This window comes from Tamandua tetradactyla, chromosome 6, assembly GCF_023851605.1.
Source record: "Tamandua tetradactyla isolate mTamTet1 chromosome 6, mTamTet1.pri, whole genome shotgun sequence".
Lineage (NCBI taxonomy): Eukaryota > Metazoa > Chordata > Mammalia > Pilosa > Myrmecophagidae > Tamandua > Tamandua tetradactyla.
In genome coordinates, this window is record NC_135332.1 from 4,337,921 (window position 1) to 4,360,915 (window position 22,995).

General features: G+C 36.7%; 1 protein-coding gene across 13 annotated transcripts in view; it reads left to right on the forward strand.

Moving 5' to 3' along the window:
* Positions 1-22,995, forward strand: part of TANC2 (tetratricopeptide repeat, ankyrin repeat and coiled-coil containing 2) — a 642,298-nt gene that overhangs the window by 558,900 nt on the left and 60,403 nt on the right. For all 13 annotated transcript variants that reach the window (XM_077163513.1, XM_077163519.1, XM_077163523.1 and 10 more), the window contains 3 exons: positions 5,224-5,455; positions 7,942-8,108; positions 11,709-12,316. In XM_077163513.1, the coding sequence (XP_077019628.1) occupies positions 5,224-5,455; positions 7,942-8,108; positions 11,709-12,316 (1,007 nt within the window). The remainder of the gene's footprint in view (positions 1-5,223; positions 5,456-7,941; positions 8,109-11,708; positions 12,317-22,995) is intronic.

The window sequence follows — 22,995 nt, forward strand, 5'->3', positions numbered from 1 at the left end:
AGCCACAGTGGTCAAAACAGTGTGGTACTGGCATAAAGATAGATATATTTACCAATGGAATTTAATAGAGTGTTCAGATATAGACCCTCTCTCTATGGACATTTGATCTTTGATAAGGCAGTCAAGCCAACTCACCTGGGACAGAACAGTCTCTTCACTAAATGGTGCCTAGAGAACTGGATATCTATATGCAAAAGAATGAAAGAGGACCTGTATCTCACACCCTATACAAAAGTTAACTCAAAATGGATCAAAGATCTAAACATCAGGTCTAAGACTATAAAACAGTTAGAGGAAAATGTAGGGAAATATCTTATAAATCTTATAATTGGAGGTGGTTTTATAGACCTTACAGTAAAGCAAGAGCACTGAAGAAAGAAAGAAAGAAATGGGAGCTCTTCAAAATTAAACACTTTTGTGCATCAAAGAACTTCATCAAGAAAGTAAAAAGACAGCCTACACAATGGGAGACAATATTTGGAAACGACATATCAGATAAAGGTCTAGTATCCAGAATTTATAAAGAGATTGTTCAACTCAACAACAAAAAGACAGCCAATCCAATTACAAAATGGGAAAAAGATTTGAACAGACACTTCTCAGAAGAGGAAATACAAATGGCCAAAAGGCACATGAAGAGTTGTTCAACGTCCCTGGCCATTAGAGAAATGCAAATCAAAACCACAATGAGATATCATCTCACACCCACCAGAATGGCCATTATCAACAAAACAGAAAATGACGAGTGCTGGAGAGGATGTGGAGAAAGAGGCACACTTATTCACTTTTGGTGGGAATGTCAAATGGTGCAACCACTGTGAAAGGCAATTTGGTGGTTCCTCAAAAAGCTGAATATAGAATTGCCATACGACCCAGCAATACCATTGCTAGGTATCTACTCAGAGGACATAAGGGCAAAGACGCAAACGGACATTTGCACACCTGTGTTTATAGCAGCATTATTTACAATTGCAAGGAGATGGAAACAGCCAAAATGTCCATCAACAGACGAGTGGCTAAACTGTGGTATATACATACGATGGAATATTATGCAGCTTTAAGACAGAATAAACTTATGAAGCATGTAATAACATGGATGGACCCAGAGAACATTATGCTGAGTGAGACTAGCCAAAAACTAAAGGACAAATACTGTATGGTTGCACTGATATGAACCGAGATTAGAGAATAAACTTGGAATATGTCATTGGTAACAGAGACCATCAGGAGATAGAAATAGGGTAAGATAATGGGTAATTGGAGCTGAAGGGATACAGACTGTGCAACAGGACTGGATACAAAAACTCAGAAATGGACAGCACAATACTACCTAACTGTAATATAATTATGTTAAAACACTGAATGAAGCTGCATGTGAGAATGATAGAGGGAGGAGGGCTGGAGACATAAATGAAATCAGAAAGAAAGATAGATGTTAAAGATTGAGATGGTATAATCTAGGAATGCCTAGAGTGTATAATAATAGTGAAATGTACAAGGTACAATTTTAAAAATGTTTTTGCATGAGGAAGAACAAAGGAATGTCATTATTGCAGGGTACTAAAAATTGATGGTAATTAATATTTTAAAATGTCACCTTCTGTGTGAGACTAAAGCAAAAAATGTTTGTTACAAAATTTATATTTTGACTAGTGCATTTCCTAATATAACTTATGTAGATAGCTTGATTGTACGCCATAAGTACTTGGAATCTCAGGTAGGACATGAGATTTTGCTGGTTTGTCCAGAGTGATTCCCCGATGAATCCCAGAGTGATTCAATCAGTGAGTGGAAAAGTATCTGCAAAGCCCCCTTCAGGGAGTGGTGAGAATGGGGAGAAATTCAACTTCTCCAAGTTGAATTCTTGATATTCTCACAAGCAGTGTGGACAACCAAAGCTATAGGCTGAGCCCCCAGTCTTGGGGTTTGTTCACATGAAACTTAACCCCACAAACGATAGGTCAAGTCTACTTAAAATTTAGGCCTAAGAGTCACCCCCAAGAGAGCCTCTTTTGTTGCTCAGATGTGGCCTCTCTCTCCAGCCAATATGATGAGCAGTTTCACCACCCTCCCCCTCTCTGCGTGGGACTTGACTCCCAGGGGTGTGGACCTTCCTGGCAACGTGGGACAAAGATCCTGGAATGAGCTGAGACTCAGCATCAAAGAACTGAGATAAACCCTAGAATGAGCTGAGAATTAACATCGAGGGATTGAGAGAACCTTCTTGACCAAAAGGGGGAAGAGTAAAATGAGACAAATTGTCAATGGCTGAGAGATTCGAACAGAGTGGAGAGGTTATCCTGGAGGTTATTCTTACACATTAAGTAGATATCACCTTGTTGTTCAATATGTAGTGGAGAGGCTGGAGGAAATTGCCTGAAAATGTAGAGCTGTGTTCCAGTAGCCATGTTTCTTGATGATGATTGAACAATGATATAGCTTTCATAATGAGACTCTGTGAATGTGAAAACCTTATGTCCGATGCTCCTTTTAGCTACTATATCAACAGAAGTGTAGAACATATGGAATAAAAATAAATAATAGGGGGAACAAATGTTAAAATAAATTCAGTTTGAAATAGTGGTAAATGAAAGCGAGGGGTAAGGGGTATGGTACGTATAGTTTTTTTTTTCTCTATTATCATTTTATTTCTTTTTCTGTTGTCTTTTTCTTTTTCTAAATCGATGCAAATGTACTAAGAAATGATGAATATGCAACTATGTGATGATATTAAGAATTACTGATTGTATATGTAGAATGGAATGATATTTAAATGTTTTGTTTGTTAATTTTTTTTAATTAATAAAAAAAAAATAAAAAAAAGAGTAACCTAAAATTTAATCAGCCTTTTGAAAAAGAATTCATATAATTCTGATAATATAAGATAGATATCGATGTGCAGTTATACTGCATAGAATTATTTTAATAATAATTTAGAAATTTAATGTAAGAAAAACTTGAGATGGAAAAAATTATTAGTATAATTATTAATATAAGAAAGCTGAAAATGGAATTCAGACAAATCATTTTGAGAAACAAGAATTCACCAAACATGATGCTGGTTTATTGGGGATACGCTAATTCTAAACCATTTCCAAGAGATTGTGATAATAGTGACTAAGTATGGATGACCTTGATGGCTTCCTCAAAGCTGTAGGAATGATCTAATATCTGTCCTTAAAGCGCAGGTACAATGAGAGACATCTTCTGTAGAAAATGCAACATTCCCAGGCTTGTTTCCTGTTTTATTCAAAGAAAATTTTGTGGATGAGGTCAATAGATAATTTTTAGGGAAATCCTCAATGTTTGTGACAGATTGTGCATACATATACATATTAGATGGCTACTTTGAAAGGTCTAATAAGTAACCGATTTTGAACCACAATGCAAATCTCATGGAGACGTTGAATGGTTTTCCTGCAAAGGATTTGAGATTTTATATTTGGAATGCTGAAGAGTATTTAAAATTTAAAAAAAGAGAGGCAGCCACAGAAGGTCCAACTTTAGCACTGACCTTTGTTAAATGAAACTTCACTCAGCCGAGAGCACAGATGATTTCTAATGAAATCAGCAAAAGGGCCCTTTTTCTAAATTTCAGAATTTTTAACTTCAAACTGATATTCCAATACTGATTCTGTTCAGCTGTACTTAATCTCAACCTGTGAAACTGAATGAGGCAAAATATAATGAAAAGTTCATACTGATTCAGAGGTTTGCTGCTTGCTTTTTTTAAAAGTGGAGGTTTATATACATGTGTAACCGCTGAAATTCATTTTTCATTGAGAGGACAGATCAATTGCTGCCAAGTTTTCTCTTTGTGTTTCTTAAATTCTACTTAAGATAGGCAATAGAGCAGTGACCACTCTATCTAAAAAAAGAATGGAGTTTTTTTAGTATAATCTCTGATTTCAAGTTTCATAACATGCTTAGATGTCACGATTCACAAGTATTTCCTATCTTCAGCTTTACACATATAGTAACATTTCCTGTGTTTAGGTTTTTGTTTGTTTTTTACATTTAATGAAAAGGATTTGAGATGTTAGAAAAAAAGGTGACATTTCTAGTGTTTGTTAAAAGAGCTAAGATGACCGTACCCATGGATTAGGAGCCTTTTCAAAGCAGAACATTTTAAGTGGATGACTGGTCTCTGAGAGGTAACTGAAGAGCTGGAGTCCCCATAGTGTATCTATGAATAACCCTAGGAAAATTTCAGATTTCTATAGGCACAAAGCTAGAAGCTGAAAAAGAGTGTGCAGAACCTTAATGATGATAGAGGAGGAGTGAGGGAAGGATGGTCCCGAGGGTGGTGGTGGTGATGATGATAATGATACTGATGAAGATAATGATGTTGGCAGCAGCAGCTGTTATTAATGCACATATACCATGTACCAAGCACCGTGGCAAGTACTTTCATCCATTGGAACTGAATCTCCCCTACCAGTTTCAATAATGTTTACACAATCCCATCACTTTCTGAGTAGTCTAGGGCAGCAGATTGTCAGAGTGGTTAAATTAGAATCACCCTCTGATTTAACCTTGAGTCAAAAGAGAACAACCAGAAGGTATGGGGTGAGTTTATGCAAATTAAAACAAATATATGTGAATCTTTAGCCTAAAACACCAGGTTCCAGTCAGCCAGCCTAGACTCTGAATGAAATTAATACTCAGATTGTTTAAGTTCTCTGACTGTAAGGTCTGCATCTAACAAAATCTCAGCTTCTTTCCTTCTTCTTCTTACTAATTCTAATATACACTGTCTAGGTGCTCAGAAACTATTTAATGATAATTTTTGAAATCTGATTTATTTCTTATAAGGCTTAGTTTATAATACAATCAGAATTTAAAAAGTGATGTCTTAGAAGTGTTTGAGGCTGATATGATATTTCTCTGATTATTTTTTATAACCCCTCATGCTACATAAATATTTAAAGAGACTAACATAAATCTATATTCTCGGGCTTTTATCCTCTTTGAAGAGGGAAAGCTCAGTTTTTATTTGTAAATTTTAATTGTGGGTTATGATAGTTGAGGTATACAATAGAAAGAGTATACTAAGTTTCCACTTTTGCATGAATCAAGCAATTTCTGATTTAGCAACTTTTACTTTTACTTGAAAAATGAGGAATGGACAGAAGATTGTGTTAGAGAATGATCATTTAATAACGTCAGTTGTTGTTCTTGCCACTGATAAGCCTATTTGTATTCTCATCTCTTTTTTTATAGGTAGTAGCCTATCACTATTGCCAAGCAGATAATGCCTACACCTGCCTTGTGCCAGAATTTGTCCACAATGTTGCTGCCTTGCTCTGCCGCTCTCCTCAGTTAGCAGCCTATCGAGAGCAGCTTCTTCGGGAGCCTCATCTACAGAGCATGCTGAGCCTTCGATCCTGTGTTCAAGACCCCATGGCCTCCTTCCGGAGAGGAGTCCTCGAGCCGCTAGAGAATCTCCATAAAGGTACATAGGAGGTACAAAGGTAGAGGCTTTGGAGCCCAAGGCCAAGTGGGACATACTCTAGAAATTATTCTTTTTATCTCATTGCCCAAACTAAATGTACCATAACTGATGTCCTATAGGATAAACTTAACAGGCAAAAAAAGATTTTACTTGTAAAAAAAATTAATTCCTGCAGGAACTATTACATCCTCCTTTCTTTATAAAAATTCTCATTCTCATTTCCAAATATAATGCTTTTCTCTTGTGCTAAAGATAGTAAAGCTTACAGTCCTTTCTGTGAAATTCAAATTACTCAGTAATGCCATACTGATTATCAGCATTTTCTCTACTTGAAGATCCTGGCTTTCTTATGAAGGGGCCTGGGTAAAGCCAATGAAAGTATGATTGAAGGGTGAGAACAGTGGTGTGTTGGAAATTTTTAATAACCAGCAGGAATAATTACTTTCACCAAAATTATTCCAAGTGTCTTAATTCCTGATTTTTCCTGATTCCATGGTGTAGCTGTTCCACCATGGCCAATTTCAAGCTCCCAGTAGTTTAGTGACCAGCCCATGAAAATTTTGTAGTAGACCTTCGTGAATCAGTATAGGCCAGCTCTAGCACACAACTTGGTGGGGTCAGATGAGGGTCAGCTCGGTGGGCAAGGGATATTCTATTATATCTGCCAAACAGAATACAATTAGAATATTCCTCTATGGAAATTAAACAAAAAATTAATCTTACAGGAGCTAGGGTCCTCAAAATCAAGAATATCAGAGTCTCAGTTTTATGGGTAAATCTCAAGCAATTCCTTCTGCTTCCTTAATTCTTTGGACTCACTAAAGAAATATTATATTTTCTTAGTGTTTCACCATCTAGAATGCCATTTCATTGAAAATCACTGGTAGTAGTTAGAGCTGGAATCCATAGTTTATATCTCTTCCTAAAAAGTCACCAGGTAATTAACAGCACTGAATATGTGAGTATAATTAAAAGGGAGAAATTTTAATTGTATATATGCTACTAGAATAAAAATTTTTAAAAGCAACAACATAGGACTGTACAATACAGTGAACCCTATTGTAAATAATGGACTGTATTTAATAGTATAACTATTAAAATGTTCTTTCTTAAATTGTAACAAATATACCCCACTAATGCAAGGTATTAATAATTGGGTGGTATGTGGGAACCCTGCATGGATTTTTCTGTAAACTACTACAAAACTTACAACTTCTCTAATTAAAAAAAGAAAAATCACCAGGTGAAAATAATAGTTAAAACTCTTTATAATTTGATAATTTATTTAAAGTACTCAGGATATTGAAATTAATTTTCTTTATATAAAGTTTGTCATTTCAGAGAAAAATAAAAAGCCTTGTTACTCATACAGAAAGTTTCATGTATTTTTCAAGAGTGAAGCCAAACTATCATGTACAGTTTTGATTAGTTTTGACTTTTTTAAAAGTTAAAGGGCCAATTTTGGGCAGAAGTCCACATACTTTTTCTTCTGTCCTCAGTTTCATCTTTTTTCCTCCTCAGATACAACATATTTCTTATTGCAGGCATCCAATGACTCCTTGCTCTCTTCTCCCTGCATCTTCCATCAAAACTATAAGGTCCTAATAAGTAACAACTTATATTTATTACAATTCTTTCATACAAAAATGTTAATTCAACCTTGGATTTTTTTCTATCTCTAATTGCTAAATATAGGTAAAGAATCAAAAAGCTGCTAATGAGAGTGGAAACCTGAAATCTCACAAAGCTATCTCTTTAGCCTAGCCCTAAAAATAAACTGGTTTTATCAATTCAGGAAAGTTTGGGCACCAGGAGTAACCGATATTTGTCTCTCTCATGTGACTCCTCCATTACTAGGAAGATCAATTAAGGCACCAGTTTCATTGAATCTGCTTTAATATAGTTTAGGGATATACTAGTTCTGTAGGATCTTGGGATCTAGCCTGCCTGGTTCATCTATTGACTGGGATTCCTTTTCTCCGTTCGTCCATGCCTTCCTTTCCAATTCACATTGACATTTAATCCTGTATACAGCTTTGAATTTCAAATTAGACTTTTCCTGAAGCTTCCCAAAGGAATTTAAGATGTGTTCTCTTTAATGCTATCAGATAGGAAAAAACACACGCACATTCAATTCATGCATGTATATTTTCATGTATGAGAGAAAAATGAATTACCATGTACAAATTCTTATAACTCCAGTGCTCAAGCTGTCTCACAACTGATAATGAACTTGAGATTTCTGAAAATGATTATACATATATTTCATGTGTTATATATGTTATAAAAGCTTTTATACTTGGTGAAATGCAAAATGAAGCACTAAATAAACTAGTCCATGTCTTTATAATAAATTGTGTACCCCAAGGATTCAGTAAACACATATTTTCTAATATTTTTTTCCAACAGATATGTGATCAAAGACCCAGTAAGAACTCACTTATCCACTTGGTAATCATTAAGTAATTTGTTTCTTTCTATCTCAGAGAGAAAAATCCCAGATGAAGATTTCATCATCTTAATTGATGGATTAAATGAAGCAGAATTTCATAAACCAGATTATGGGGATACAATTGTATCATTTCTGAGTAAAATGATTGGAAAATTTCCTTCTTGGCTCAAACTAATTGTAACAGTTAGAACCAGTTTACAGGTATGTGTGTGTTTGCTCTTGATCCCATAAATTATTTTCCTTGGAGAGGGCTTCATCCTGAAAAAAATTCTAGGTCCTAATTCCCTTAGTGGTGATGTCTCTTTCTAAATCTCTACAATGTCCTAGCTCATCAGTGAGAATAATACCCTAAGATCATATTTTGAGAGTAAGATATGTGGCCTAAGTAGAGCACTCTCTGTATATGGCTTTCTTAGCTCAGATTCCCAATCCCATTGTTCTAGATGTTTTCATAAAGTGTCCTTCAGACTAACATGAAAAGAAAATCCATTTTTCTAGACATTGTCCTAAGGACAGTAATGCAAAGAGAAAGTCCCTGACACTCTAATTTATTGTTTGACTTTTGTTTCACATGTTTTTATCATTTAATGCCATGCAAAATCCAGTTCAATCTACAGTATAGAGTCAGATTTTCTGAGTCTACCTTCTGTTTCCATTTGGGCAACTTTTCTGTAGCAAGAAGGTGGACTTTCTTCTGTGTATAACTTCCCCTAAGAACTTTGGGTAATATTAGGGCTATTGATTAAATTCATTACAACTGGGAGAAAAGTTTTAATTTAAATCATCTTCCCTGCTCACTGATCACTTACTGCCCAGAAGTAGGACCAGGAATATGGAACTGATGTAAAGATATATGGGCTATAAATAAGTGGCCCTACCTTCCCCACTTTGTCATTGTAGCTAAATTGGTATCTCCCATTCTTTACATATTCATACTTTGCTTAGAACAGTGTTTCTCGGCCTTTTTTTAAACCATTACTTCTTTGATGAACATTAAAAGCACACGCATTATATACTTTTCCACTATTTTGGGGGGGGGGGGGTGTGTGCATGATCCAGGACTCGAACCCAGGTCTCCCACATGAAAGATGGGCATTCTAACCACTGAACTACCCATGCACCCTCCACTATTTTGCTGCAGCCTCCAGTAAAAATAGCTAATGCACAGAAAAATAGTCTTGACTCCATTCTTTTTCCCTTCTCCCAGTACTCAATATTATTCCTAAATATAAACCAGTTAGCTTTACTGCCTTCCATGTTCAGAAACTACACTTCAAATTCTAATTACCATCTTGCATGTTTGTCATTAATCTCAAGGTAATTTGAGTTAAAGAATGTGGACACGTCAACATAAATGCATTTTTACAACTAAAAATTGTATAAGCTACCATTATTGGTCAGTAAGTTGATTGTTAATGATGAAGAATGAATAAAAGAACTTCCAGAAATATGATCTCTGGCTAGTTTTAAGTCCAAATGGATGCTTAGGAGATGTTATCTTCCTAAATATTTTTTCATAATACCATGTGCAATCGCAAAAGAAATTTAAAGTATGACTGAGTAGAACAGAAGACTTTGTTTTCATTTTCTGCCAGAGAACAGAAAATGTATGGGATATATTAACCTACAAGGTCCAAATTTCAGTGTCTTCATGAATCAAGACCTGTAATAACTTCCCAGATTCTTCAATTATTTAAATAAGAATTAAAAAAAATTTTTTTCATTCAGTTCTTACAGTGACATAGTTCATCGATTTTTAAAAATGTACCCTCACCTTTGACATTCTTTATTTCCATAAGCATTTTTTAAGTATTATAGTGTCAGACACTTTCCTGGGGCCTGGGAATACAACAATGAACAAGACAGACAATGTCCCTACTTTTTCATAGAGCATATAATCTTATGAGTAACATAAACAATAACAAGTAAAAAATTAAGTGTATACCAAAATTTCAGATATTAAGTGCTATGAAGAAAAATACAGCACAGTAAAGGGGTAAATAAGGATGACAGTTGTTTTAGATAAGGTAGATAAGAAAGGCTTCTCCAAGAAGCCTTGGAAAGTGATGAGATCTGACTTGTGTTTTTAAATATTTCTTTGGCTTCTGTCTGAGTAGGTAATAAAATGTTGGGAATCAAGAATGGACGTAGAGAGACAAGGTAAGAGGCTGATGGCAGAAATATAAGTGAGAGAAGATGGTAGTTTAGATTAGAGTGGTAATAGCAGAGGCCATATGGAGTGGTCATATTTGGACTCTATTTTGAAGGAGAATCAAAAGAACTTGATGATAGGCTGAATACGAATGTGATCCAGAAAGAATATGAATCCTGGGTTTTTGTTAAGCAGCTGGGTAAATGCTGGTTTGAACAAAAGAGAAGAATCATAAATACCTCCTAGGATTTGGTGGTAGGGTCAGTGGTAATGCTGTTTACTGGCTTGGGGAAGGTTTTGTGGTAGGGGGCAGAATTCATTAGTTATGGTTTGGTCGTATAAAGTTTCCCTATGAAATATCCAAATGTAAAATTTAAGTCAACAGAGATATAAGATGGGAATTCAGGAAAGATGACTAAGCTAGAAACATAATGTTAGGCATCATCTGCATATAAATAATATTTAAAAACAGGGGACATACAACTTCTCTAATAAAGAAAAAAATGAAAAAAACAAAACATGGGACTAAATAAAATGCTCTAGGAAGTGAGAATGGCTATAGAAGAGAAAAGAACGGAGAACTGAGCAGTGAATGGACTAGAAGATGAAAGAGGAGCCAGCAGAAAAGGCTTAGTAGGAGTGGCCAGTATGCTTAAGAGGAAAATGAGGGAACATGCTATGCAGAGAAACAAATTACAGAAAATGATTCAAGAAGAAAGTTATGAACAACTGTGTCAAACTGCTGGGAGGTTGAGGAAGATTAGAACTGAAACTTTATCCCTGAATTTGGCAAGGTAAAGATTATTGATAACCTTAACAAGAACCATTTCAGAGAAATAGTAAGGTTGAAAGTATAATCAGAACAAAGTGAGGTAAGAATGAAGAGGGAGGAATTAGTGATGGTAAATAGAGAAAACTTTTCTATGGAGTGATTCCTAAAAGTGGGAACAGAGAAATAGAATAGTAGCTGAGTGAGGGATGTGGGGTCATATGTCTGTGTGATCCACTAGAGGGGGAGAAACTGATGCAGGAGAGAGAGTAGATATTTACAGGAGCAAAGTCCATAATAGATAAAAATGGATGAAATCTAATACATAAAGGGCACCACAAGCCCCTATCATTCCCCCCCCAATATAATTTCCAAGCAAACCACCAGGGACTAATCTTCCCACTGTAGAAGTGTTCACTTGAGCTAAGCCATTGCCAAAGAGTCTACATTAAAAATGCAGTTATTTTATTTGGAGGGTTATAATGGCACATTTTTATATGCCATTCTATTGAGCTCTTATACATTCTCTTACTGAATTGTTCTTTGGTATAATACCATGATTTACACTAAGATTAGAACAGTATTATATGGCATTCCATTTTCTGTTCAAGAGTATTATTAAGACTATTGCCCATGAAATCACCCTGAAGTCCCTTTTGAGGAACCATAAAAAAATTATCTTAAGTCTCAACATTAAGAAAAGTTGTGTTCCTCCTGCATGAATAATTTGTTTTAATCTGTGGGTATTAATACTTGATCACGTTTCCCTTTTTTCTTTGGCCACTCTGAAGTTCAGAGTAATTTTGTGTACCTCAAAGTTTATCACAAAAGTTAGGAGAAACTGAAGGTCTCTCTGTCTCTCTCTCTTCATCTGTTTTAGGAAATTACCAAGCTGCTGCCTTTCCATAGGATTTTTTTGGATCAACTAGAAGAGAATGAAGCCATAGACCAGGACCTGCAGGCTTACATCCTGCACCGGATACACAGCAGCTCAGAGATCCAGAATAACATTTCACTTAATGGCAAAATGGATAATACTACATTTGGAAAACTAAGTTCTCATCTCAAGACCCTCAGTCAAGGGTCCTATCTATATCTGAAACTCACATTTGACCTCATAGAAAAAGGCTATCTAGTATTAAAGAGTTCTAGCTACAAAGTAGTTCCTGTTTCACTCTCAGAGGTTTATTTACTCCAGTGTAATATGAAGTTTCCAACCCAGTCTTCCTTTGACCGGGTGATGCCTCTCCTCAATGTGGCCGTGGCCTCACTCCACCCGCTGACTGATGAGCATATCTTCCAGGCCATCAATGCTGGTAGCATTGAAGGCACACTAGAATGGGAGGATTTTCAGCAGCGAATGGAGAACCTCTCCATGTTTCTAATCAAGCGCAGAGACATGACTCGTATGTTTGTACATCCTTCTTTTCGAGAATGGCTTATCTGGAGAGAAGAAGGAGAGAAAACAAAATTTCTATGTGACCCCAGGTAAGCCATAGATCTGTAGTAAGCAATCCTGAACCTACTGTGCAGTTATTGGATTCACCAGGATATTGGAAACAATGAGAAGTGTTCTTCATTGAACATTTCTCACTGAAGAGACATCATCTCTCTTTCTTCTCAAGACAAGGCTATAATGAGGTTAACTAATTTATTTCCTCACAGTATTTTTTCCTTAAGACTCAAGATCTGCATAGATAATTAGAAAGCTGTCCTATATTCTTATATTTCCCTAAATAATTTTCTTCAAACCCCTAAGGGGTATCAAGCTATAGTTAACTTAGCCACTTAACAGACTTCTTCAGTGTTCTTCAGATATAAAGAAAGAATTGAGATATTGTTCTCTTTGACTTAGAGCAGAATCATAGAAAATTATGACTGCCCTTTTAAAAACTACACTATTGTTAAGGTCACCAATGATTAACTCCATTAAAGCACAGCCAGTGCATTGGGAAATAGAATCTTAAACTTCATAAAAGACTTGAAGAGATAAGCTGTCTAGCCCCTCTGCCTTTGAACACATAAGGTGTCATTATCCCCATTTTACTGAAAAGGTCTTAAAATGCAGATTCACTTGCTCAAAGTTAATAGGTGGGAGAAGAGAGGAGGGACTAGACTAGGGATGGCAGATAAAATGGTATATGCTACCAATTCCCCATCTTATGCCCATAGCAGACATCTCTAATATATTCCAGGACTCTTTCCCAGTGGGCTTGACCCCGACTTGAGAATCTTTTTCACCTCAGCAGACAAGCCTAGATAGAAACTATTCCCATTTTCTTGTGTAGAACCTAGTTATCTGGCATCCTAGTGAGATGTGCTTTCTACTCCTCCCTACTACCTTTTTTTAAAGAATTATTCCTTTAGTGAAATTGGTGCTTTCCAAAGTATGTATACTCCTGGATTACTGGAAACAAAGATGATACCAACAAGATAGCTGGCAAAACAGAGCTTATTCTGACTCAAAAAAGAAAATAGGCTAAGTTTGACTGTGACTCATGCCGTGACTCATTAGAGACTAAGCATCTCTGACCAGGCTGTGGTTTTATCACCCATGTGGCCATGTTCTTCACCCAGCCTCATTAGAGACAACAGTGCTTGTGCATTTACTGTGCAGCCTACTTCGTGCTGATTCATTAGAAAATTAATTCCAAATTCTGATGAACTTATTAAGCCAGGAAGTAGATTTTGTAATGTTTTTCCTGAGAGGGAAACTTTTAAAGAAACATGCTATAGTATAGTGAAAAGAGTATGAACATTAAGTCAAATTACTTGTATATAAATCCTCCCTCCTCTAGGAACTAATTGTGATCTTTGGAAATTTACATAATATTCCTGAGACTTTGTTTTCTTATCTATTTAAAGGCCTTCTTCCTAGAGTTCTTGAAAATTAAATGAGGTCATGTAATGTAATGCCAAGAATAGTACACAGTATGCATAGAGAATGTTTAGGGAGTGCTCTTTATCCTCTCCTCACCTTGCAGCAACAGGCCCTTCAGGTATACCTTAACTGAATCCTGTAGCTAAATGTATAAGCAACAACAGCCTCTGTTATTGACATTTTGGGGCACAAGATTGAAAAAAAAAAACTGAATCTGAGTTTCTTCAAGAATCATATGGCGTTCCCAAGAGGATTTTACTATCCATCCTACTAGTATTACCGCTGTTGTTTAATTACATAGAGTTGGCAACTACATATTTAAGAAATAGAGACCAAGGTATAATTGCCCGATAAACACTTTGTGATCTGTTCCTAGAGACCCTTTGCTAACTGACCTACTCTTCCATCCTGGGACTTCACAAAGGATTGAAAGCTTAGGTTCAAGGCAGCCAGACTACTCCCGAATTAACAGAAGCCTACAAATGAAACTCAGGAACCCCCAAAGGAGAACATGTGATATTTATGCAGCCGTGTCATGGCTTTACAGGCTTGCCTTCTCAATATTGTTTATTAACTACAAGTATTGCTGTACAAGTTGATACACAGAGGACAAGAAGAGCAAACACTGCTAACTTCAAATACTGTATGGTCTGTTCCTTAGTGATTGGATCATGGCTGCTAAGGGATCATCATTTTACACATAATGGCAGAGAATAAAATTGTAAGCAGAACCAGAAGTTATCAGAAAAGGTTCCTTAGATTTCACTTCAGTTGGAATTCAGCCTCATCCCCTGTGCTGTCTGGCACCAGCCTTGTTAACTAAAGTATCAGTCTCAGTGCTTAAGGCTCCCTGGGTCAGTAAGATGGAAATTTACTAAGAATTTAATGCAATTACCAAAGTTGGCCCTTCATTTGCTTTCCATTTCAGGCAAGTCTGGTTACAGGATTCTCTCAAGGAAGGGTTTTTCTTTGTGACTTTCAGGCTCAACTTCCTGTACATTGTTTCTTCCTCAGTTTTCTACTTTATAATTTCTCTCCAAAGCATCTAATGTATTTCAGTAGAACAGAGCATACCAACTCAGTGCCTCTTGAAATCATACCGGGTAGGCCAGTGCCTGAGAGGCAGGCCTCTGTATAAGGAGAGTTCTCAGAAGCAGCTAAACATTCTTGTCTCTTCTAGTCCATTTTCCTGGGCTTTCAACACTCACTTGTTTACCCTGAATTTGTCATCCTAATTAGAGAATTAGACACATGTGAGAATATTCTACTGAAGCCAAAAAGTAGTTGATCTTTGTCAGAAATAGGCCACCCGAGCCAGTAGCTTCTACCTAAACTGAAAAGTTGTAATCTGGGGATGAAGCTTGAAAGAGGAAGTGTCAGAGACAGAGGTCAGTGCTACAGCTGAGGTGGTTTCTTTCTTTCAAATAGCAGACTGCCTTTTTTCCCAGAATCAGGGCAGAGAATTGGCAGCCCACAGAGAACGACCTAATAATGCATAGACTAATAGTTGTCACAGAAAGAAATGAAATTTATATAATGTCTTGTGTTGGCTTGATAATTTCAGGTGTGTGCATTTATCAAACTGTGTAAGTGCAGTATCACTGAAGCAGAATCTCTTATTACATCAAAACTTGTAAGATTTTGGATTTACATTCCACATAAAAGTACGCCCCTTGAAGCACTCACAAACCTTAGCTATCCCTGCCTTATTCTTTCTGTTTTCCACTATTCACACTATTATATTTCTTGCTGCTGAATTAATCTATACTATGTTTAATTCCCTTGTGCACTGAGATATCAGATTGGCTTATGAATCTAGTAAACTAATCCCTGTTACTATGCTACTGAGAGGGAGGTAAAAAACAAAAATGCATTCCAGTCCATTTGTGTATTTTAAGTAAGGCATATTAGAAAGACATCAACAGCCCTTGTTAGCCAACCTGTTCATAGCTTTGATCATGAAAGTTTGAAACTGAAAGAGTAGGCAGTTAGGAGCCACAACCTTGTGCTGTCCAATTGCTGCTTAATATTTTTATATAGCTTGGGCTAGTCCAGAATGAATTCCTACTCTTTTGTCTGTTTCCTTTCCTTGAAATTCTCTATTTTCATGAAATCTAGCCTCTCCTTCCCTAGGAACAGCTCTCAGATTAACATTTTGATATGTGTCTTTGTATATATAGACATATAAGATTTTGATCTAGAGATTAGAAGACTCAGCTGTTATTTTTAACCGTTTGAATAAAACAGGAAGCTTATAATGAACTTTATTTAATGAATATTGAGCTGATACAACAATGAGGTTGCAGTTTGGAAGCCGAATTTGGTTTGACCTGATTTCTTCAGGATTAAACTAAGAGTAATAAATTTTATGGCTAGTGGGAGAAGGAAAACAAATCCTATTTTTGTCTGTGGAGATAATTGGATACTTTCTTGACTCACTACTTATAAAAAATGGCTTGTTGATCAGGACTTATGAAAAATGGTTTGTTGAAGTTTTCCCCAGGTTATTTGACCACATTAGTGAATTATACATTGAAGACCTAATGCTTCAAAATCCATGCCACAAAGCATAGTATGGGAGAAACAGTTCAGCCAAGGAAAGGAAGAGGATATCTTCCCGATAAATGAAGACTAACTCTTTACCAGTGGCCTGTATAACTTGGCTTCTCGTGAAATACATAGATCTAAAATGACCACAAAATAATGATTTACTTGGTGTGATGATTTTGTATTTTAAATCCGAACTTGAGCCTCCGTGCAGGATGACATTTAGTGTTACCCTCACTGAAACACAGACTCGACATCAGTGTTCTTAACAGCCATTGCAGGCTCCCATAACAAACCCTTAAATGGAGGGATGGGTTCTGTTGTCATAAAAGCATTAGGAAATAATATAGCAAAATGACAAAAAAAGAGGCTCCTGGGACTAAATCACCCCCTAGGAGGTTTGGAAGAATTAAGGCAAAGAGAAGGGAGGTGTCCCAAACATCTTTTGCTAGCCCTTAACCGTTTATAGATTATTTTACTTCCATGGAAATATTAATCTCTGTTAAAGGTCTAAATCCCCTCCACTTCTAATTCTTTTCAGCCACTAAGGGTGGAAATTCATTGATCTGTAATAGTATTAGGAATTTTTCTAATTCGCCTGTGAATATTTTGCCTTATTAACTAATCCAGTTTCTATTTCTCTTTTGCCATCAATAATAAACTTGAGACTCAAATCTGAAGTATTACCTTAGTCACCAATGTCATGGTTTTATTATATAATGCAAGGGAGAAATTACATGAAAATCTAATATATAGTTTGGGATTCATCAATTTGCCAGTGCATGAATGTCCCTCAGCCTTACAAATTTGTTTTCTCACAGCATAAATCATGGGACCCACACCTATCATTCAAATAGGGAAACTATTCCATTCTTTAAAGCTCCCATACCTTCAGATGATGGGTAGCAGTAACTTTTATTTCCTCTTCCAAATTCAGAATGAGGTTTGGAAAAAGCTGGTTAGCGTTCCTCTCCAAACCTATTTAAAACTGAGAACTGCTCATTCTCACTGTCATAAGAGCCTATGAGCAATTTGCTAGGTCAATAAATAGCGAAATAATTCTGCTTATGTTAAGCTGGAGAGAAGGCATAACTTTGTGGCTTGGCAAACATACAAATGAGCCAGCTAGTAAAAACACATAAAGGACTATACTCTCCTGTACTGTTTGACTTTGCTACAGTGAGGTAATATTACTTTATACACACACACACACACACACACATATACTTTTGTAAGGTGGGAATTCTCCACTATAGCAAATACTGTTTAAAACAACTTCACCTAAAAATATAAATCTAAAATGGTGAGGAAGAGGGACACTTAAGGGAATGATTAAGGGAAATTTTTGGTACTGAAAGTTAAAAAAAAAAAAGTAAAGGCTGATTTGTCCTGTTAATGAGCTGAAGCAACCTTGGCTGAATCAAAAGATGACAATCCCACAGGCTCTCCTAAGTTGTCAAACCAAGATCCATGGTTCAGCAATCAGAAAGAGTTACTGTGGGACGTAACGATACATTTTCTTTTTCGTTGTGAGTAGAGCAACTCAGCCATCCCAAGAGACTTTCAAAAGCAGATAGAGGTCCACGTTTAGTAAAATCAGCACCAATAACCTTATAGCCTCCAAGCATAAAAAACCAGACCTGTGAGGCATTGTATTTACTGTAGCCATCAGCATATCCAAATGGTTCTACCATCCAAATTTTGCTTTTAGATATCCTCTAAATTCCATCTCTACTGACCGCACTCAAGGTTCTCACAGAAACTCCAATAGCCTCCTAATTGGTCTCCCTACTTTAATACTCTTGCCCTCTTCCAGTCCATTCTCCACCAGCGGCCAGAGATATCTTTCAAGCACTCAAATCAGACCATGTAACCTCTTCCTTAAAATCCTTCAATGGCTTCTTGTTGTGACAGAATAAAATTAAAGCCAGATTCTTCAAAGCCCTGTATTTATAAATAGCTTCTGCCTACCTCTCTAAATTGAGCTCATTGATTCTCCCTCTTATTCACAATTTTCGGGTCATACTGGCCATCGGGCAGTTTCTAGAGCTTCCTACACACTTTCCCCACTTTTGGGCCTTTACTCAATTCCCTTCTTCTGAAGCTTAATTTCCCTACCTCATCACAAAGCTAGAGCTCTCACTCATCCTTCAAATCTCACCCAAAAAACCACCTCTTCATAAGGAATTCCACTTGTCATCTAAGTAAATCCCTCCTGGTTTCTTTATCATGGCAACCATTTTATTTCCTTTCTAACACTTATGATCTGTTATTTAACTTATTGCGTATGAATACTTATTGTCCATTTTCCCCTCTAGGATGTGAGTGAGTTCAATGAAAACAGGAACCTTTTCTTTTTTGTACATCTTTGTCTTCCTAATGATTAGTGGAATGCCAGGACGCAGTAAGCATTCAGTAAATACTTTTTGCTAATGATGAATTAATGAGTGAACAAAGGAGCAATAAGTGTTGCTAAGCTTAAGCTTGCAAATAAACATATTTGAAAAATTCTTATAACTCAACAGAGGGTGTCTTTGTTCGCTCAGTTACCTCCTACCATGTCTCAGAACACCATAAGTAAAGACATGCATTTCAATAAGCAGTCAATGAACATTTATTAAATAATATATTCATGGCTCTGTGTTAAACACTGTAGGGGATATACATATAAGTAAGGTAGATCTGTCCACCAGAAATTATAGGCTAGTGGTTTTAACAGACATTGATAACTCACTACAATTCAAGGCAGGTTTAAATAAAGAGCTAAGGGACACAGAGAATTGATAAATCTTTCTAAACATACTGTTGGTGTTTCAAGCAGTGGTAATTCAGTGGAGTCATTGCTCTCCTACCTCATGAATCCCTGCCAGCTGCCCAAAGATTTCAGTATTGGGGCAGAGGAAAAGTGTCCTTTTTCCTAGAGGCAGTGATGTATTAACAGAACAAAAGGGCAATAGGGAGCTGTGAGGCAAAATGGAAGAAAACAGAAAATTTCTCTCCAGATTCTGTGTGTACCCAGAAATAAAGCTGTTCCACCCATTTCTACAAAGGTACAAATTCTCATACTTTGTTTATAGTGTACTGCTCATGGTCTATGCTTATCAGACTCTTTCATTTCCACATTGAATATGAAATAGTAGGGTAGGATCACTAGAAGTGTACTTTGTACTCAACTTCCATAAGAAAACTATGAAAAGAACATGCCAAAGCAGATATAAACTGATAAGCTAAAGGTGGAGGAAAAAATTTTTGCAAAGTTGCATGGCTGTCATTTGCTGAGAATATATAGTAGCAGACTATAAGGCAGCAAACACCAAAACTTAACCATAGCCCAGAATTTTTAAGATGAGAGATGTAAAAAATATAAGGATTGAGGATACTGAATATTTGAATCATATTCCTACTTACTTTACAGTCTAATCATGGCAACAGAGGCACCTGGAAATTAAAGGCTAAGTGGAGTAGTGAATTAGAAAGTGGATCTGGAAGTCCTTTGGGTTACTCTTCCTCATACCCAACTGCTTAGCATTTATACATTAATGAAACATTTATTCAGGTTCTTGGTGTAGGGCACCAAGGACTGTGTTAGGAACCAGAGAAACAGAGGTGAATAAGACACCTCCTGACCCTAAAGCCATTACCCTCTATAAGGAAGTCAGACACATAAGCAACAGTACCATAGGACAGAGTTCCATAGGAAGCAAAATAAGTAAGAAATACTTTGCAAAAGAGGTGACATTCAAGTTAAGCCTTGAAAGGTGAGTTGGATTGCTCTCAGCAGCATAGGAGTGGGAGAGCACTGAAGGCAGAGAAGAAAAGGAGCTAAAAGCAATGATTGTGATGGTATGGAGTACCTTTGAGAAATAGTAAGCAGCTATGATTGGAGAATAAGATCCATGGTCAGAAAGAGAATGGCAGGAGATGTTACTAGGAAAAAAAAAGACGTTGAATACCATGTGTTTTAGTTTGTAAAAGCTGCCAGAATGCAATATACCAGAAATGGAATGGTTTTTTAAAAGGGGAATTTATTAAGTTGTAAGTTTAAGAGTCTAAGGCCATGAAAATGTCCAAATTAAGGCATCCAGGGAAAGATACCTTGCCTCAAGAAGGCTGATGATGTTCAGAATTTCTCTCGTAGCTGGAAAGGCACATGGTGACGTCTGCTAAATGGCATCCCCAGGGGACATTTTCTTTCATTTCCAAAGGCCTCTGCTTGTGTGGGCTCTCCTCACTCTAAAGCTTTTTCCAAAGCGGTTCCCTCTTAAAGGGCTCCAGTAAGCAACCCCCACCTTGAATGGGTGGAAACACATCTCCATGGAAACCATCTAATCAAAAGTTACCACCCACAATTGGGTGGGTCACATCACCATGGAAACAATAAAAAAGATACCATTCGGAAGTATTGAATGAGGATTAAAGAACTTGGCTTTTCTGGGGTACACAACAGATTCAAACTGGCACACCATGTTTAGGACTTTGCAATTTATTCTTTTGCTAAGAGGAAGCATCTATAACTTTTTGAACAGGAGATACAGTGATCACATAACTCTGATAATGTGAAGGCTAACCCTGGCAAATAGTGTATGGAAGATGGGTTGAAGAAAAGGAGAAATTGGAATCCTGGTTGGGATATTAGTTATAAGCAATAGTCTGAATGAGAAATGCTAAGGCCTAAAATGTTAGAATAGAGAGCAGAGTATATATGTTTCAGTAGTACAAATAGAAACTTTTAAGACTAGCTTACTGTCTGGGTGCTAAGTGAAAATCTATTAGAAAAACAAACAGTGCTATTATATATATATTGTGTAAAATAGCTCTTATCTAACTTACAGATCTTAAATGGGGTAAGGGAGAGATATATGTGATTCTTGCATTAGAAAGGTTTTTTCTCTAAGGAGTTCATAGCTGTAAACTCTTGACACAGAAAAAACAACTGATTTTTCTTGTTTAACCTAAGGTAATGCTAACTACTGAGGTTTAAGTAAACAGAATTATCATTGAAGGGTAGCACCTCACTGCCTTCTAATCAAAAGTTGTCTGAGTATCACTTGGCTCCAATAAACTATATTAAAGGGTTGCTGATACCTGCAAATAAAGAATGGAAATGGGATCTATCCTCTCCTATTCTGAATATCACCTTCTCTGCCTTTCCTCAAAACACATATATCCAGGATAGTGTGGAGGGGACAGTGCTGGGGAAAGAATCCCCAATTCTGGCCTGTGATTGATTCTTTCCTAAAATATCTAAAATCAAATGTACCTCGCAGGTGAGGACTAATATACTCCCGGAAATCCCTGAGAAATTTGTATTCCTCCCATGGACTTAACTTTTACCTTATTTCTTCAGGACCAGTTATTTTGTCCTTATCCCCTGTCTCTGCCCAGAGTTATACAGTGTTTTCTTGCATTGCTTGACTGTGAATGGCACCCAGACCCCAATAATTTCTCCCTGATCTGTGGATTTTCCTTTGGTCTGCAAAGATATGGGGTAGATGTAAAGAGGTAAGGATGGGGGTTAGGAATAAGGTACCTCATTTCATTCTGTTAACATATTCAAGATTAAAGTCCTATTTGTGAGCTCATAATGACCTTTATATATGTTAATGTTATTTGTGGTTAGTGTTTGTTCTAGTTTGAAAGTTGCTGGAATGCAATATACCAGAAACAGAATCGCTTTTAAAAATGGAAATTCATTAAGTTGCAAGTTTATGGTTCTAAGACCATGAAAATGTGCAAATTAAGGCACCAACAAGAGGTTACCTTTACTCAGGAAAGGCTGATAAAGTTTAGGGTTTCTCTCCCACCTGGGAGGGCACATGGCAATGTCTTCTAGCTTTCTCTCCTGCCTGCTAGTTTCATGAAGCACCCCGCCCCCCCCCCCCACCCCCAGGATGTTTTCCTTCCTGATCTCCAGAGGTCTCTGAATGCCTGGTTTCTATTGGTTCTGGTGGCTATAAAGCTCTTTCCAAAATGGTTCCCTCATAAAAGGTTCCAGTAAATAATCCTACCTTGAATGGGTAGAGATGCATCTCAATGGAAACCGTCTAATCCAAAGTTACCACCCACAACTGTGAGTGGGTCACATCTCCATAGAAACAATCAAAAAGATACCACCCACCAGAATTGAATGAGGATTAAAGGGCATAGCTTTTCTGGGATATACAACAGATTTAAACCAGCACAGTGTTCATTCCTTTATAATAGCACTATGCTATTTACTCTGGTGGATACAAAAGAAATATAAAGTGCATTCCACTTCATATATTTTACCACAATCCTTTAAAAAAGGTAACTGTCCGAGTTTTACATCATGACTAAGTAATTTGTCCAAGGTTTTAAAACTCAGAAGTGAAAGGACTAGGATTTGAGTACAGGTCTGTTTGACTTTATTTCAGAAATACAGAGGGAGAACCATGAATGCAGACAGGGAAATACATAGGTTAACTTTAAACGACAATGTGATCTCATTATATAAGCTCTATGGAAACAATTTTATGCCCCTACCATTCCCTGCCTCAATGATCTTTATAAACACATCTAAAACCACATAAAAATTGACTTTTATTACCATCATGTTTAATTATAGAGGGAAAATATAGTTGTGTTCAGCCATGCCTAAAATAATATCACACTCACTGGGGTTCTCTCTCTTTCTTAGTGACTCTTTCCAAAAATGCTGATCAAAAGATTTCAGAGAAATCACTGCTGATTTTAATTATTTGAAGAATTCAGAGTTTGT